The sequence below is a fragment of the Corylus avellana genome, chromosome 3 (genome assembly GCF_965113065.1).
Source record: "Corylus avellana chromosome 3, dhCorAvel1.hap1.2, whole genome shotgun sequence".
Lineage (NCBI taxonomy): Eukaryota > Viridiplantae > Streptophyta > Magnoliopsida > Fagales > Betulaceae > Corylus > Corylus avellana.
In genome coordinates this window covers 27,707,912-27,727,451 of record NC_142492.1, presented here as the reverse complement: position 1 = coordinate 27,727,451, position 19,540 = coordinate 27,707,912, and the positions used below count along the sequence as shown (strand labels likewise).

The window sequence follows — 19,540 nt, the reverse complement described above, 5'->3', positions numbered from 1 at the left end:
TAAAGCATTTTTATTTGGAAATAGCAGGGTATATTACTTACCTCAATTTCTGAGCTAAGTGAAGCTAACCGATTGCTAAAAATACTTAAATCAATGAAGTTCAGTTGTTTACCAATTTGATGCCTGACTAAGACTACCTTAATTGGGAGTTTGCCCCAACTTAAGTCAAAATAAACTGACTATTTCTCATTTTTCTATGCCTCTCAAATTTATTCATTGAGCCTATGATTTGACCCTAGGGCGCCTATAACTTTATCCAACTTCGTAAGGACTGACTTGGGCCCTCTTATGAGCCAAGTCTGTCTCATTCAAATTGTACTAAAGCAATTAGGTTGGGTCGTTTGTTTTCATTTGTAATTTATTTATTTATTTTCAACAAGAGTTCATCAAGAATGACCCTTGTGTAATGGAGAAAAACACCCCCTTGTGTAATAGAGAAAAACATACCAAATGAGAATGATTTCACAATTGTATATAAAATCTTAGCCTTGAATGAAGCCAATTTTTACCAAATACGCTAAAAAAAAAAAATTAAAATAAAATTGAGTAGGTTCATCCTAATGGCAACAAATTATCCAAAAGAGGACTTTTATGACCAAATAACTTAATGAGAGCAAGTACAATATAATAGTAACACCTAATCAAGCCTCATTTTTTCCTCATTATTTTTTCTTGCTCTAACATTATAAACTATAGTTCATATAACTTATTCTCCTTCTTCTTCAAATAAAACGTGGCTATTTTATCTAAATACAAATCTCCAAGCTTATTTGTTTCTTACGGTTGACGATCATAGAAAAGCAACTCTCCCATTCTTGTCGACACCAGCAACTGACCGCCATTACTCAAGCTCACCGGCCCCATATCATCGAATTCGTATCATAAATAACAACATGTTTTATCCAAAGACTCAGTGGCACCATATCTTTTCATCACCCAAACACCGTAACGGTCATCCTTATAATCACAAGCCAAAAGCGTGCCCTTAGAAGATGCAATGGCTTGCACTTAGAATCTCAGCCCATTAGGTAATTTCATCTGGCGAAACATCTCGTCACTCACATCAAACAAAAGCAACCCTTCAATGCATATCCAATGGATAACCCCGTTGACATAAGCTGGAAACAATGTTTCAACGTGGTAATGAAGATATCGCTAAATAAGGAACAAAACTTTTTGGAGACGCATCTAAAACAAAAGATGGATTTCAAACCCATAATCATTTAATCCAAATCAGTTTAGCATTTCTCTCAAGACTTGAATTTCAACGCATAATTACCTTCAACATAATGGGAAGTTAACACATTGAAGAATAATTTTTTTTTTAAAAAAAAGTTAACACGCTGAAGACATGAAAGGATTTTTTTCCTTATCATATTTCTAACGACGTTGCAAGAAAAGTAAGAAAAACACTACGGTTTTATTTGTTTTGATGTAAAATATTTCTCTTTTTTTTTGGAGCTTCTTCGTTTCGTGGTCAAGATGATAAAAAGATGTTATTATGTTAAAATTATAATGATTTAATTTATCTCTCTTTCTAGAGAGAAGTTTTGAAACCTAATGCTTCATTCTGGTTTCCTTTGTGGGACTTCTCCACCTCCCGGTGAGGTCAACTGGGGGAGGTTTTCCTCCTCCACTCTCTTCCTTTGTGGTATTTTTTTCTCATGGTTTTTCCCTTCTTTTTTTCTTTTTCTGCCAAAGATCCTCCTCCCTGGAATGCTTCTTGGTGTTCCTCCTTGCTTTTCGCCATAGATCAGCCATGCTCAGCCTTTGCTCTAACATCCGACCAGCCTTTTGCCACTTTCCGTCCACAGTCATCGTCGGATCTGCCTTGGTTCATAGATGAGTTTTTTTTTTTCTTCAAAAACCCATTCTACTTTCCTCAAGTCGACCTAGATCTTCACACGCAAGTCTACCATCACCGCCGCCCTCCCAGCTCCTTAACGCCTCCTCATTCTTCGCCATCAACCTCTCATGTGTCGAAGTGTGAGATCCACGCACTCGAGCATGGATCTCACGCACTAGCGCGTGTGCACCACGCCCCGATCCGTCCGCGCCTCCACTGCTTCCACCGCTTACCTTCGTTGCCCTCCTTGCTCCGGTGTCCCTATAGTTTGGTTTTTCTGTAGTTTTTTTTTTTGTCATTCTTTATTTTCTTGCTATTATGTGCAAGTAGTCTCCTTGATTTTGTGATATATTATCTTTGGGTAGAGACTCGGTTTTTGGCTCTATTTCAATACTATTTGATATGCTTGGTCAGTCAACTGATATATCCATGTTTTTAAGAAAAATATTTGTAAGTATTTACTTACCTTGTTCGCTCGCTCGAGTCTTCTAACATCACAAAACCTTGCTATAACAAATTACGAAACATCGTCACACGCAACACTAGAGGACTTCTACGAGTATAATACTAAGTCCTATCTAAAAGGGGTTGCTGGACCCTAAGTTTGCATAAGTGGAACTAAGGGTGGGTGCCCTACTCTCTAGTCGTACGTATGGCCTCGAGAGCGTACATTCGGCCAGTGAGTTAGGTATTCCGGCCAACAGCTCCAAACCGTGTTTTGAGACTTCTATTCAATCTAAGGGCTTATACATCTTATCCTAGGCTATCAAGTAAACACATGCATTGTAAGAAAACTCAATATCATGCAACACAAAGAATCAAAGAGGTGCTTTAAACTCTTTTGAAAATGTTTCTTTGGTTTTGTAAGAAAAAAGAATACAAAAGCTTAACATATTGTCTTTAAAACGCATAACATTAGGAAAGTAGTAAGAACAACATGAAAGCTATGGAAATGGACAAGGGGTTACCTTGGATGATAGCCAACTCCTCTAAGCTCTTCCTCCTTTTACAAAAATCACTCCTCACACTATATTAGGGTTTTCTGGGGGTGAGAGAGGTTGAGGTGACGAAGAGGGGGTGGGAGGCGTGACATTGTCGGGAAAAGTGGATAATGGGTTAAAACTGTTTTTTACGGTGTCAGCGTACATACGGGTACTATCACACATTGGGTAAAAGGGTTCAGGCGTACATTATGGGGTATTGCCCACTAGGTCAAAGACTGGTCAACGTACGTACAGGTGGTCCCCTAGCGTGCGTCCTCATTGAAGACAGGTGCGTACCTACGGGTGGTCCCCTAGCGTACGTATAATTAGGAAGGGTGAAAATTTAGGCTTTGCCTCAAGGCTTTTTAGTTAGGACAAAGTTTTCCTCCAAACTGGGTTGGAGGAATTTCCTCCAACCTACTCTATAAAAGTGACATGTATCTCTTTTTTTAATAACAAGTGAGATGCACATGAGTTTTTTATAAAATTTATTCCAACTTTGTCCCTTCTATTAAAAAAACATGTGCATCTCACATGTTCATGGGACACGTGTTAGTTTTATAGATTAGATTGAAGAAAATTCCTCCAACCCAGTTTGGAGGAAAACTTTGTCCACCATTGGGGGTAAATTTTGCAATTCTAAATAGTTGGGGCTTTAAAATAGAAAGAGAATCTTATCTCATGACACATATCAAGCTATCATTGGCCATTGGAGATACCTTATCTCCTTAGTTTAAAAAAAAAAAAAAAAAAAAAAAGGCTAGCCTTTTGGTGGTCCCATGTGTAGCCCCCCCCCCCCCCCCCCCCCCTCCCTTCTCTCTTTCTTTTCTCATTTCTTTCTTTCCTCCCTCACCCCATCTCACGCACAACCCCCTTTCCCACATTCTTTCTTTCCTTTCTTTCTTTCTCCCTCCCCTCATCTTATGCAGCCCCTTTTGCTCTCCCCTTTGTCTCACTCTTTCTTCTTCCACACAAACATACATACAACCTAGAGAGAGAGAGAGAGAGAGAGAGAGAGAGAAAGAGCTGCAGATAAAGAGAGAGAGAGGTGCTACTGGCTGTGAGAAAGAAATAAGAAGGAGAAGAAAAAAAAAAAAGTGATGAAATCATAATGATTTAGGAGATTTTTAATTAGGTCCGAAAATTGGGGAATTTTAATAAGAAACCTAATTCCTAAAATTAATGTGGGGCTTTTATGTATAGTGGATTGCTATGCATTATTCAAGTTTTGGGTTATTTAATTAATGAGTTGAAACTCTAATTTTACCTATATGGTAAAGTATGAACATAAACCCTAATTTTATATGGTTTGAATTAATTTTGGGCTTTTGGTATGTGAACACTAAGAATGTTGTTTGAATGGATTAATTACATTTAAAGTGTTAATTAATCCTAGGTTTTCATGGGATTCCATGGAAATTGATACCTATGGGATTTAGGTTCTAATACGACATTGTAATTGTTTATGAGTATTATAAATTAGGGTAAACGACAATGGGAATGGATATATAAATGTTACGTAGATAAGGTAGTAAATAAGTATTTAATGGGATAAGTAGTAAATAGATAAGTAGATGGGTATAATGAGTTTTAATAGTAAACATGTGGATAAACATAAAGTTTGATAGGGTCGTAGAATAATAATTATTGGGTTACCTAATGGAGCGTGATACTTGTAGTGCTCAAGTATCTTTATAGAGTATGAGTTGTTAAGCTAAGAATAGAGCTTAATTATGTGTTTATGTTGTGAGTGCTTAGGTGTATCGCGGTTGAGTCAAGAGTTCACTGGAGGGTACTCAACTGAACAAGGTAAGTATTTTACTTACTGGGCGAAGGATACTATGTTTTAAGGTTTAAAATATGTTTTATGGTTCTTTATCAATTTAATGATATTTCATGAAATATTTGATGAAAGGTTTCTATGAGCTTTTATGAGTTTACGAGATAAAATGATGTTTATGTCATGAGTATGATTCTATGAAATGATTTATAAAATAGCATATGAGCATTTATGGCATGAGTGTGAGCATGGATGATATATTATGTATATATGCATGGTGGATGATATGAAGGAGATGATATTATATATATATATATAGTGGATGTTATGAGAAGATGATGTTATATATGTATATGCATTGTGGATGTTATGATGAGATGATGTTATATTATGTATATACGTATGACGGATGATATGAAGGAGATGATATTATATATATATATGAGGTGATGATGTTGCATGAGCATACATAGCATATGATTTTATGATAATGATGATTGGTTTTATATGAGCTTTTACCAGGTGTATCAGTATGCTTATGTGTAGGAGATGTAACTGCGCATAACGTATATTGATATGAATGGTTGCATATGATGATTTTTATACTAGGCGTATCCGTATGCCTATGCGCAGGAGATACAACTGCGCATAATGTATATTGATATGAATAGTTGCATAAGATGATATATGATGACTTTGAATATGTTTTATTGATTAGCCAAGCTTATGGATTTGTGTTCACCCAAAATAGTGAATGCACGTCTATAGGTGTAACTAAGCTATTAATTTATAAGCATGTATAAAGTTAGATGGGTTAGTATGCGCATGTCCGAGAGCTGAAGATTGGGCTTACGTATACTCTCACAGCTAATTTAGTATGTTTTCAAATGATAGTTATTTTGGAAAGCCTAGTAAGTTTTATACTACTGAACGTCTCTATTTCATGGAGACAGCGGGCTCATAAATTCGCCTGAATCATGGGTGGTGGTGATTCCCGTGGTGCAGACGATGTTGTTAATGTTGATGCAGGTGCGGAGACTCTTGAGGATGACCCAGTAGCTATGTATCTGGGTTACTACAACGTTTGAAGTAGAAATGCATCAGATGTTATTTTGTTGGACTAGATAATAGTCCTATTTTTGTAGAACATTCATGTATATGCTTAGACTTTGTTATTTTGTATATGGCTCGTGTCGCATGTGACACTTTTGTATAGCCATTCTTTTGTATGTAAGCTTTAAATCACCTAGATGTATTAATCAGTTCTGATATGTTATGTTATGTGTTATGTTATTTATATTCTGCTGCAAAGATATGAACTCTGATGAATCATTGATGATGCATGTAGCTCTGTATGGCATATGATATTGTCAATCAGGTTAATGCATGGGTTCATGGCATACTGCGGTATCGTCATGCCACTGTGACAATCCGCTTTGTTGTGGGTAATGTTTTTTTTTAAAAAAAAAAAAAAAAATTTAGTCACACTTTAATCAAGCGGGTCGTCACACCAAGCTCAAGCCCTTTTGTTGTTATTGCGTGAGAGGTAACTTTTTTTTCTTTTTCTAGCTATGAAAGAGGTAACTACAAGCATTGTTTGAAGATTGAGTCACCACTCAATAAAGAATAAGGAGTCAAAGGTTGATAGTGTGATTTGCTCAAATTTTGTTGGGTTTTAATTGAAGCCCATACTAAGTGCATGTTTGGGTGTGCGGTAGACACCCCTAAAAGTCCGTTTGTTTCCTCAAAAGCCCGTTTTAAGAAAAATTAGGTTGTTTGGTAAAATTTTGCCAAAGCGCTTCTGAATTTGTAAACACTCAATACCACGTTTTGCCAAAAGCTTGAAAATGAGGCTTTTGGCAAAACGCACTGGAAGAAGAATAGGTGCGCCGCAGATTTCATTAAATAAATTTATTAACATACCAAAATATCCATACCAATTTCATGTAATTACAACCAAGTCCCTTTATAAACGTCTCTTCCCAACCCTTCGACTTCTCCTTCTTGTTGCCACTGTTGGAATTGCTTCAGAGAGAGGGAGATCCAAGTTGAGGTTCTCGTTTCTGTTGGTATGTAAGAACTCGTTCTCTCTTGACTTTGTTTCTTTCTTCTTCTTTCTTTCCAGTACTTACACAAACCTATAACAGAAAATAAATAAATAAATAAATACACGAAAAAATAAGAAAAGAAAAAAGATCTCTCTTGACTTTGTTTCTCTCTTCTTCTTTCTTTCCAATGCCTACACAAACCTATAACAGAAATAAATAAATAAATACACGAAAAAATAAGAAAAGAAAAAAGATAAAATATGGGTTTGAGGGCCTTACTTTCACATAGATATCTGGAGTTAAATCTGGGTTTGAGGGTCTTTCTTTTTTGTTAGCTCACTGTGTACGTATGGGGTTGATGGTGAAGAGGAGAGAGTGAGAGAGAGAGAGGGGTACTGAAGTGTGAAGTGAGAGACAAAGAAGCTTCTGAATTTGTGTAGTGTGCAGTCAAAAAAAAAAAAAAAAAAAGAAGAAAGATGGCAGCCTTGGCAGTAGCCCACGTGATGTAGCTGGGACACACTACTCTATTGACCATTTGGTCACTCACACAAAAAGAGAGTCTACAAAAATATCAGACAATGTTTGCGGTGGAGAGAGAGTGAAGCGTGATGGGAGAGAGAGGGAGGGAAAGTTGGAAAACACACTACTCTATTGACCATTTGGTCACTCACACAAAAAGAGGGTCTACAAAAATATCATACAATGTTTGTGGTGGAGAGAGAGTGTAGCGTGATGGGAGAGAGAGGGAGGGAGAGTTGGAAAGAGGAATTAAATTTATAAAATTTAGCTTTAAGGCTACCAAATGCAGTTTGGATCTCTAATCATCACAGCAGGCCTCAAACATGTTTGTTTGACTGGGTCTTTGATGTTTTTTCTTTCTATGATGTTTAGTTAATTACCATACCTTTGTCTTTATTTTTATTTTATTTTTTGGCATATATATGTTTTTTGTCATTGAGTTTATTTGTCAGTTTCATTAGTAAATAAATAAAATATAGATTTCGGTGTTTTTTTCTTTCTTCTCTCTATGAACCCTATTGTGTGATTATGTGTTGGTGTTTTGTCTTTTTGCTTCTAACATGCAAAAGACACGTAGCAATTATATATATATATATATATAACAGGTGAACAAATCATCGATACGCCATCAACGAGTATTATATGGTTGCTGTCTCTTTTATTAAATTTATTACTTTTCTATTATTATTGTTGACACTTTTGATCTATATTTTTTTACTTGAGTTCTCCAAAAAGTAACATTAGCTAATAATACTAGTTAATTGTTTTGAGATAATATTATTTATTGTTGCCATTTTGTTTGTGGACATGCATGTTTTTCATGTCAATGTGATTTTTTGCATTTTATCAAAGTCAGCATTTTAAATAAATTATAAATTTTTAATAGTGTTTAACATACTTTTTTATTGTGTGACAAACATGAGTAAAAAAAGTCAAAGCAACATTGCTACTACTACTGCAAATACTCAGATAAAGAAAGTAGTTTGGACTGAAAAAATGTTAGAAGATTATCTTGACATATGTATTACTGAGATTCATGCTGGTAACAACCCAGGAACACATTTCAATAAGACAGGATGGAAAAATGTGATAGATAAATTTAATGAAAAAACTGGAAAACAATATTGCTATAAACAATTAAAGAACAAGTGAGATAGTTTGAAAAAAAGAGTGGAACATTTGGAAGAGATTGATAGGCAAGGAAACTGGCCTTGGATGAGATCCGGTGAAAAAACAATTGATGCGCCCGATGATTGGTGGGAAAAAAAATTGCAGGTTCTCTATTTGTACTTATTTGTTTTTGTTTAAATGATTTAAAAATTGTTTTATTATTGATTTTTACATATACTTAAATATAGGAAGTTTCAGAAGCAACCAAGTTTCCCATGACAGGTTTGGCTTCTACTATGAAAGTGAAAATATTGTTTAGAGATATAACTGCCACCGGGGAGGAATCTTGGGCACCATCCATAGGATTGGTTTCTAATGATATTGGTGCCATAGATGCTGCAGATGTAATGCTTGATGAACATGACACTACTGTAGAAGGTTTAAATGTTTTGGATGATGAACCAAATCTCAATACACATGGCATTGATGATATTCCTATTGATTTAGATACGCGGGATAAAAGAAATAACAAGTTTGGTCTTGCGGTTCAATGTAAAAAAAGAAAGAAAGGAGTTCAAATCGTTAGTCAACATTTGAGTCGGATTTGTGATGTAATAGAAAGTAAGAATACAGTGACATCTAAGAGTTACGATAAACCTGGATGTAATATTAAAGAGGTTATGGATGTTGTTCAGGGGATTGTTGAAAGAGAAAATGACATTGACATCCTTAAGTTTGCAACAGAGGTATTTCTTAAGAGATCACATAGAGACATGTTTGTGACTATTAAAGAGCCATGATTGCAGATTGACTTTATCAAGCAAATGGGAAATAGAGAAAGTAACCGTCGTAGCATGGAATAATGTTGTTATTTTTTAATGTTGTTTTGTTATGAACTATTTGAAAAGCTCTAAGGATTTATTTGAATGTTATTTTTTTTATGTGTTGATTTGTGTGCTAAGGTGAATATATTATAATATTTCATAACTACGTAGATATCTCTTTTTCTTAATTTTATGGGTGCTTACATATTTATTTTGTGTTTATTTATTTATTTTATTTTTTTCCTTACAGACATGGACAATAGTGATTATAGCACTCAAGATGATACAAGTGAGAGTGATTATGGTGAAGAGGAAAATGAAAATGAAAATGATGTTTTTATTCTAGCAGCTGCAGCAGTAGAATTTGTTGAGAACTATTATATGCCATATATTGCAAAGGAACCTTGTAGGACCTCTTCTCAAACAGTTTATAAGTGGGTTATGGAGATTCTACAAGGTAATCCTGATAGGTGCAAACAAAATTTTAGAATGGAAATACACGTATTCATTTACTTGTGTAAAGAGTTGAAAGAAAGATATCATTTAAGAGGTACTAGGAAATTAACTGTTGAAGAGTTGGTGGCTATGTTTTTGAATACTTTAGGCCATGGGTTTGGGAATAGAATAGTGCAAGAAAGGTTTCAATATTCAGGAGAAACAATTAGTAGACATTTTACTAGTGTTTTAATGGCTGTTTCGAGAATGGTGATTGACATTATTAATCCTATTGATAGGGAGTTTAGGGATGTTCCAAGCAAAATTCGTGATGATGAGCGTTATTGGCCATACTTCAAAAATTGTATTGGAGCCATTGATGGAACCCATGTGCCAGTTAAAATTTCTCCATCAAAACAAATACCATATATTGGTTGAAAAGGGACTCCTACTCAGAATGTTATGGTTGTTTGTGATTTTCGTATGTGTTTCACTTTTGTTTGGGCTGGATGGGAAGGTATTGCACATGATACACGTATTTTTTTGGAAGCTATTCGAAATGAAGAATTACGATTTCCACACCCACCTAGAGGTTTGTATTTAATTAAAATAACAATTATGAATTACACATGAAAAAAAATATACTTTTCAATATTTTTTATAATCGTTATTCGTATATTGTTTGTAGGAAAATATTACTTGGTGGACGCATGATATCCTCACATGAAGGGATACATGGGCCCATACAAAGGGGAGCGGTATCATCCTCGTGGCGGAAGCCAACCGAGGGGTATGCATGAAATTTTTAATCATGCACATTCATCACTTAGATGCACTATTGAAAGAAAATTTGGAGTTTGGAAAAATAAGTGGAAGTTATTGCATTGTATGTCGAATTTTCCTTATGATAAACAAGTGAAAATCGTGGTAGCGTCTATGGCTCTTCATAACTTCATTAGGAAGCATGCAATAAAGGATGCTGAGTTCCAACCATATGATGATGATGAAGATTTACTACCTACTGACATTATAGGCGATGACGAAGCACAAGATGAGTCAAGCATACAATAATCACAGACGTTCAATGAAAATTCTATGAACATTGAGCGTGATCATATTGCTAATCTACTTATGACCCGTTAATTATTATTATTTTTTTAATGTTCTTTTGTTATAAACTATTTAAAATGTTGCAAGGATCTTCTTGAATGTTGTTCTTTTTTATGTGTTAAATACTTTAAATAATTTAAAAAAAGAAAGAAAGAAAATGATTGACATGACTTTTTATTACATATAAGTACAAAAAAAAGAAAATGTTGACGTTTTGTTATATAAACCATTACAAAATAATTTTTAATTGTGAAAGCTAACATTAAACATTTTTATATAAAAAGGTTATAAAATGGAAAAAAAAAAAAATCATTAACAACCTTAGGCCTTTATTGAAAAACATGTAATGATTTCACGTAAAATGACATATTTGGTGGGACTGATAATGATTTTTTTAGCCTATACTAAAAAAAATCATTACATGTCCTTTATTGTCATTTTTGCAACTAAAAGTACTTTTTTAGTTTTGTTACCAAGCATCAGTAATATCAGAAAAACACTTAAGACATGCAGTTACCAAACATGTAAACAACTTTTCAGTAATAGCACTTTTGCCAAAAGCTCACAGGCCAAAGCTCTATATCCAAAAGCTGTATTGTCCACCGCAATCCCAAACAGGTTCTAAGAGCATGTTTGGGACTGGGATTTAGAGCACCAAAAGGGCTTTTAGATTCCAAAAAGCACTTTCAAGGAAAAAATAGGTCGTTTGGTTTTTTTTAAAATAAAGAGCTTTTCGTCCTCCCAAATGTTGAACATAGCGTTTAGCCACAAGCTCCAATTTGGGGCTTTTGACCAAACGCACTTCAAATGGAAAAGGCATGCCGCAGTTTTTGTTTAATGAAAATAACACAATGCCAAAAATATCCAAAATATTTCACATATTTACAACATTACCAATATATATACAAATTTTTTTCATGCCTTGCGCCTCCTTTGGGAATTTGAGAGCTGCAAACCCTTATCTGAATTTAAGAGCTGGTGAGTCCCGTCACCTGTCTTTGAGAGCTACATATTGTGGTGTGTCTGATTTTTCTTTTGATTTCTATATACTCTTGTTCTTTCGACGGTCAAAGAGAGAAAGAGAGACGAAAGTTTGACGTTCTTGGCTACAAAAAACATAACCAAGAGAAGGTGTTTATATAGAAAGAGAAAAATCATGGTGAGTAGTATGGTTTTTTGAGCAAAGTGACAGAGAGACGAGATTTATGTATTTTGGCTTGTTTTTTGAGTGTTTGGTTTACTGAGCGAGAGATGGAAGAAAATATTGAGGGAGAGAGATATACTTTGAGGACTAGCAAAGTGAGAGATATACGTGAGAGACACGATGGCTTTTTTACTTTGCTTTTTTTCTGGAATTTTTTTTTTTTTTTTTCTTTCTAAGCACTTTTTTTTGCATTGTTTATGATGCGGCCCCTTTTTCCACTTGCTTTTTTTGCATCTTCACGTGGTGGAGCACGTCGTCCCGTTTGAATTACAGATCTCACTATTTCTTTCTCTCTCACACGTCACACTCTCAAGTCACATAGCCTTGCCCTTCTGTCAACAGAAAGGACAAGAACGTGTGCGACCCACAGAGATTTGGTAGAGATATTTTGTAATCTCTTTCTCTCTCTCTCACACCACCGAGTCATGCCTTCTTCTTTGCAATTAATTTTTTTTTTCCTAAGCAAAAACGCTCCTACAAAACTTGATTCCAGCAACTTCATTTTATATATATAATCTCTCTCTCTCTCACCACTAACTCATGTTTTTGTCCTTTGCAACACTTGATTCTAAAACATGCTCGATCAATATATATATATATTTTGTAATCTCTTTCTCTCTCTCACACACACCACCGAGTCATGCCTTCATCTTTGCGATTAAATTTTTTTTTTCTAAGCAAAAACACTCATGCAAAACTTGATTTCAGCAACTTCATTATATATATATATAATCTCTCTCTCTCTCACCACCAACTCATGTTTTTGTCCTTTGCAACACTTGATTCTGAAACATGCTCAATATATATATATATATATATATATATATATATATATGAAATTTATGAAAGGGGAAAGTGATAATGGCATAAAAAAATAATTAATTCACGTGAATTATTTAATGTTTTTTTTTGTTGTTGCAAAAACTTGATTCCATTATTTTTTGATATTGCCCTTTTGTGTGATGGACATGTATATTATTTATGTAAATATGATTTTTTTTTTCATTCTATCAATTGATCAATTTAAACAAATTTTTAATTGTTAATAGTGTTTAACACACTTTTTATTTATAATTTTATCAGATTATTTATTGTGTGACAAAATGAGTAAAAAAGGTCAAAGCAACGTTGCTGTTACGGCAAATACTCAGAGAAAGAAAGTAGTTTGGACTGAAAAAATGCTAGAAGATTATCTTGACATATGTGTTACTGAGATTCATGTTGCTAACCGCCCAGGAACACATTTCAATAGGACAGGATGGAAATATGTGATAGATAAATTTAATGAAAAAACTGAAAAATAATATTGCTATAAATAACTAAAGAACAAGTGGGATAGTTTGAAAAAAGAGTGGAACATTTGGAAGAGATTGATAGGGAAGGAAACTGGCCTTGGATGGGATCCGGTGAAAAAGACAATTGATGCACCCGATGATTGGTGGGAAAAAAAAATTGCAGGTATTATATTTGTATTTGTTTGTTTTTATTTAAATGATTTGCACAAATGTTTATTATTGATTTTTACATATACCTAAATACAAGAAGTTCCAGAAGCAACCAAGTTTCGCACGACAGGTTTAAAATGAAGGTGAAAATATTGTTTAGAGATATAACTGCCACTGAGGAGGGATCTTGGGCACCATCTATAGGGTTGGTTCCTAATGATATTAGTTTCATAGATAATGCAGAAGTAATGCTTAATGTAGATGACAATGTTGTAGAAGGTTTAGATGTTTTGGATGATGAACCAAATCTCAATACACATGGTATTTATGATATTCCTACTGATTTAGATACGCGGGATAAAGGAAGTAAGAAGTTTGGTCTTGTGGTTCAATGTAAGAAAAGAAAGAAATGAGTTCAAATTGTTAGTCAACATTTGAGTCGTATTTGTGATGTAATAGAAAGTAAGAATACAGTGACATCTAAGAGCTATGATAAGCCTGGATGTAATATTGAAGAGGTCATGAATGTTGTTCGGGGGATTGCTGAAAGAGAAAATGACATTGATATCCTTAAGTTTGCAACAGAGGTATTTCTTAAGAGATCACATAGAGGGATGTTTGTGACTATTAAAGAGCCATGGTTGCAGATTGACTTTATCAAGCAAATGAGAAATAGAGAAATTAACCGTCGTAGCATGGATTAATGTTGTTATTTTTTAATGTTGTTTTGTTATGAACTATTTGAGAACCTGTAAGGATTTATTTGAATGTTATTTTTTTATTTTTTTATGTGTTGATTTGTGTACTAAGGTAAGTATATTATAATATTTCATAACTATGTTTGGATGATGTTTTTCTTATTTTTATGGGTGCTTATATATTTATTTTGTGTTTATTTCTTTATTTGTTTTCCTTACAGACATGGACAATAATGATTATAGCACTCAAAATGATACAAGTGATAGTGATTATGGTGAAGAGGAAAATGAAAATGAAAATGAAAATGATGTTTTTATTTTAGTAGCTGTAGCAGTAGAATTTGTTGAGAACTATTATATGCCATATATTGCAAAGGAACCTTGTAGGACCTATTCTCAAACAGGTTATAAGTGGGTTATGGAGATTGTACAAGGTAATCCTGATAGGTGCAAACAAAATTTCAGAATGGAAATACACGTATTCCTTTACTTGTGTAAAGAGTTGAAGGAAAAATATCATTTAAGAGGTACTAGGAAATTAACTGTTGAAGAGTTGGTAGCTATGTTTTTTATTACTTTAGGCTATGGGCTTGGGAATAGGATAGTGCAAGAAAGGTTTCAACATTCAGGAGAAACAGTTAGTAGACATTTTACTCATGTTTTAATGGTTGTTTCAAGAATGGCGGTTGACATTATTAATCCTATTGATAAGGAGTTTAGGGATGTTCCAAGAAAAATTCGTGATGATGAGCGGTATTGGCCATACTTCAAAGATTGTACTGGAGCCATTGATGCAACCCATGTGCCAGTTAAAATTTCTCCATCAAACCAAATACCATATATTGGTCGAAATTTCTCCATCAAGCCAAATAGCATATATTGGTCGAAAATGGACTCATACTCAGAATGTTATGGCTGTTTGTGATTTTCGTATGTGTTTCACCTTTGTTTGGGTTAGATGGGAAGGTACTGCACATGATACACGCATTTTTTTGGAAGCTATTCGAAAGGAAGAATTGCGATTTCCACACCCACCTAGAGTCCTAGAGGTTTGTATTTAATAAAAATAACAATTATGAATTATACATGAAGAAAAAAAAAATTATAACTGTTATTCTTATATTTTTTGTAGGAAAGTATTACTTGGTAGATGCAGAATATCTTCATATGAAGAGATACATGGGGCTATACAAAGGAGAGCGGTATTATCTACTAGACTTTCGTCGCGGAAGCCAACCGAGGGGTATGCATGAAATTTTTAATCATGCACATTCATCACTTAGATGCACTATTGAAAGAACATTTGGAGTTTGGAAAAATAAGTGGAAGTTATTGCATTGCATGCTGAGTTTTCCTTATGATAAACAAGTGAAAATCGTGGTGGCGTCTATGGTTCTTCATAACTTCATTAGGAAGCATGCAATAAAGGATGCTGAGTTCCAACCATATGATGATAATGAGGATTTACTACCTAATGACAGTATAGGCGATGACGAAACACAAGATGAGTCAAGCATACAACAATCAGAGAGATCATATGAAAATTCTATGAACATTGAGCATGATCATCTTGCTAATCTACTTATGACCCGTTAATGTTTTTTTTTTAAAAAAAAATTTTAATTTTTTTTTTATAAACTACTTAAAATGTTGTAAGGATTTCCTTGAATGTTGTTCTTTTTTATGTGTTAAATAGTTTTAAGTGTTGTGGTGTTAAAAAGTGTGTTAAATAATTTGAAGTGTTAAATAATTTAAATAATTTTTTTTTTTTTTAAAAGAAAGAATATGTTGACGTTTTGTTACATAAACCATTACAAAATAATTTTTACTTGTGAAAGCTAACATTAATCATTTTTATATAAAAAGGTTGGTATAAAATGAAAAAAAAAAAAAATCATTACCAACCTTAGGCCTTTATTGAAAAACATGTAATGATTTTACGTAAAATGACATATATTTGGTGTCACATAATGATTTTTGTTTCGGCCTATATTAAAAAAAAAAAAAAAAATCATTACATGTCCTTTATTGTCATTTTTTCAACTAAAAGCACTTTTTTTGTTCTGTTACCAAACATCAGTAACATCAAAAAAGCACTTAAGACATGCGGTTACCAAGCATGTAAACAACTTTTCAGTAATAGCACTTTTGACAAAAGCTCACAGGCAAAAACTCTACATTCAAAAGCTTTATTTTTCACCGCAATTCCAAATAGGCTCTAAATAGAGTCCAAAGAAGATAAAAGACAAATTGTGAGAAAAAAAAAGAGTAGAAAAAGTAGAAGTAGTCCAAGTGGACCACATCGTGCGTGCCAATCGCAAGTAAGGTTTGGTGCGCCGACATAATGAATAACCACCCAAGTGGGCTTATTCCTTTTGGTTTGAGGCCCAAGTTGGCCCCTTTTGAAGTTTAGCATGTAGTCGGCCCCTTTGGATTTTGGCTTGTTGTCGGCCCTTTTTATGTTTAAATATATATAAAATTGTATAAAAATCTAGAGACGACGTATGTATTGAGGTTAACAAGTTTCTAAGTCTTTTTGTCATCCTCTTTCATTTGACAAGGTCATTGCATTTCCGTATGCGAGTCTTACAGGACCACTAGGTTGAAACTCATCGATGACAGATAAGACAAGGCAGAGGCTATTCCATGTTCATATCTTTTATAAGATCTACTCCTCAAAAAGGTCAGGCAAGAGCATGGTCTTATGGCATGGATTGCTTACCAAAATTATCGATTTTCTGCATATCATGAACTCTTCAATTGTTTTTTTATTTGTTATATTTATCGCCAACAAATACTCCTAGCTAGACAATATAAGTCTTGGATTATGCAAATTCGGAGAAGGTATTTGAAAAGTGGGCAAATTTTGACGCAAGTTGCATACTTGAAAATGATAGTCTTTCATAATTCAGAAAAGGCCTCACATTCACACTTGAATTGCAAGAAGTATTACCAAATAAACTCACCTAGCTTTTTTTCTTTTTAATTTTTAAAAATGTATTATCGTATTACCATAAAAACAACTTCGTTTTGTTTTGTTTAAAAAAAAAATTTGACTTTTATTTTTATTTTTATTTTATTAAAAGTTTTTCTTTCAAAAAGTGGTTAGCATTTATTATGGTTATTAACCGCTAACCGCGCTGCCTAGGCAGTTACTGTTACGGTTAACAATTAATGGGAAAATATGGCATAAACCGTTAGGAAATTTGACATTCAATAATTTAGAAAATAACCCTACTGCTAATCAATAAGAGTAATGTTATAAGTTTTCCTAGAGTCCCCTTACAATCATCCCAAATGTGATATGGCTTATAAAATCACCAATAGATCAAAAGTCAATAAATCACATTTTAAATTCAACGGTAATTTTAAAAGCCATATCACATTTGGAATGACTCTAGGAGGAAAAAAAAAAAAAAAAAAAAAAAAGTAAAAAGTAAAAAGATAAAAGCATCATATTAGAAAAATATTATCAGTGTGAGTATACAATTGGATCCGAACTAATTAACTTAATTTTTTGAATATATATATATATAAAGCACCCAAAAAAATAAGAGAAATGCTAAGGGTACTAACTTTTTTACTAACATATGGATACTAACATGATATGGACCTCAAAAAAATAAAAAATGATATGGAGCTTATTCATTGAAGCTGATCAAAACAATTAATAAAGAAAAATGCTACGAATACCAATGAATAAGCTCCACATTATGTTAGTACCCATATATTAGTAAAAAAGTTAGTATCCCAAATATTTCTCAAAAAATAAATAAATAATTCTTTCTTCAACCCCAACCCATATCAATGTCCAAATATGAATTTCTGATTCTATTAAATACGAACAGTTTAAAACACTTTAATTAAAGCAATTGTAAAAACTATTTACAAAGAAAAAAAGAAACTGAAATCAGAGAAAAAAGAAAGAGAAAGAAACATAACGCACATAGTAATTAATTGTAAAGATGGCTTAGCCAAATAACAATTCAATCTAATACTCAAACTTTGTTGAATAACTGGTGTATATTTCAAACTCTTTGTATTGTTAATTATAAATAGACATCAAGTCCCCTGCAGATTATAAGGAGGAAACATAAATTTATCATAGTTTTCAACGTTAATACTGTCTCTCATCGTCAAAAGTTGGTTGAAAATCAGAACGCAAAATAGATTGGTACTTGAGTTTGAATTGGAATCCATGGAGTTTGAGGACGAAGAAGATGAAGAACCGTACTTGAGAGAAGTAGCTAGAATGATGTTTTGATGCTTCTTAAACGTAAAGAACTAGAGACAACTAATTTGATGATGCCTATGAAAATACATGTTTTCGAGTAATGCTACAAGTCCCTCTTGTGTCTCTCTAAGAATGATGTGGCTCTTAAAATCATCATTGGACTTGTGATTGATCATTATTGGATTTTGATCAAATTGTAATTTTAAGAGACATATCATTTTTATAGGAACATAATTAAGATGGACTTTTAGAATTAATATTTTCGTTTTCAGTTATAAAAAACATGTCTTTTGATTGGCAAAAGTACTATTTCACTTCACGGGCCTTCTGATTTTAAACGCACAATCTAATTTAAAATAGACACTTGGCAACATTTTAAATTGCCACTTATCCCAATTTTATGCTCTCCTCTTACTGATTCCTCTTTAATATAAACCCTTTTTTGTTTTGTTTTTAGGTCCCGAGCTAGGTGGATGTTAGGAGTTCATCCGAATGAGATGTTTATATTTAAATATGTGCCAGGTGCAGAGGAAAGATTTCTAGAACATTATGTTACTGATTTCTTCAGAAGTTTGATTGTATGTTTATGCATCAATGAACTTTTTAATTATGGCTAAAATTTATCATGCATTTACGTGTTTCTATTTAGTTTGCTCAGGATTACTATATATATATCTTTGCGTCCTTGAGAGACTAAGTTGGCAAACCTAACCCTTGTGGGCCTTAACACTTTTTATTTAAATGTTAGTTTTTTAAAAGACTTTGGTTCTCAAGTGCTATATTACCATCCTATTCCTTATACCTTTATTTACTAAAATAATAAATCACATAAAATGGTGTGGGATGGTGACTCATATATCACTTGAAAATCAAATTTTTGATAAAAAATTTAACAACCCTATCATTTCTCATATGTTTTTAGTGCATTGCTTTGTGATCGATTTTGCATTAAGTGACCACCCTTTGATACTCTGCGTATATCATGTGTGTTTTCTATATATATATATATATAGAGAGAGAGAGAGAGGAAAGTTTGACAGCCATCTATCCAAATCAAATGCGTTATTCAAGAAGGCTAAGAAGAACCACCTTCCCACTCCCTTACTTTCTTTATAGCAGTGAATGACAACTTAAGAGTGAAGCTTGAAGCGCCCATGGTTGATATTTGATAATCAACATATATATATATATACACACTACGCCGCACAACGGGAGCATTTTCACATAAGTGTGATATTCTCCCAACACAAAATACAAACCGTCAAAGTATGATATGATTTAAATCTGGTAGCTAGCTAGTTAGT

General features: G+C 33.5%; 2 protein-coding genes and 2 pseudogenes across 2 annotated transcripts; all 4 read left to right on the top strand.

Annotated features, from left to right (window-relative positions):
- The first annotated feature begins 8,094 nt into the window (after positions 1–8,094).
- Positions 8,095–9,086, top strand: LOC148587049 (uncharacterized). The gene is made up of 2 exons (XM_088514466.1): positions 8,095–8,262; positions 8,535–9,086. Exons 1-2 carry the CDS (start codon positions 8,095–8,097, stop codon positions 9,084–9,086), a joined length of 720 nt encoding a protein of 239 aa, XP_088370592.1.
- Positions 9,087–9,362: 276 nt separating this feature from the next.
- Positions 9,363–10,688, top strand: LOC148587048 (uncharacterized; annotated as a pseudogene).
- Positions 10,689–12,962: 2,274 nt separating this feature from the next.
- On the top strand, positions 12,963–14,008 carry LOC148587047 (L10-interacting MYB domain-containing protein-like; annotated as a pseudogene).
- A 217-nt stretch (positions 14,009–14,225) lies between these two features.
- LOC148587046 (uncharacterized) lies at positions 14,226–15,598 on the top strand. Its single transcript, XM_088514170.1, has 3 exons — positions 14,226–14,838; positions 14,876–15,041; positions 15,133–15,598. The coding sequence occupies exons 1-3, from the start codon at positions 14,226–14,228 to the stop codon at positions 15,596–15,598; spliced, it is 1,245 nt and encodes a 414-aa protein (XP_088370296.1).
- Positions 15,599–19,540: the final 3,942 nt, after the last annotated feature.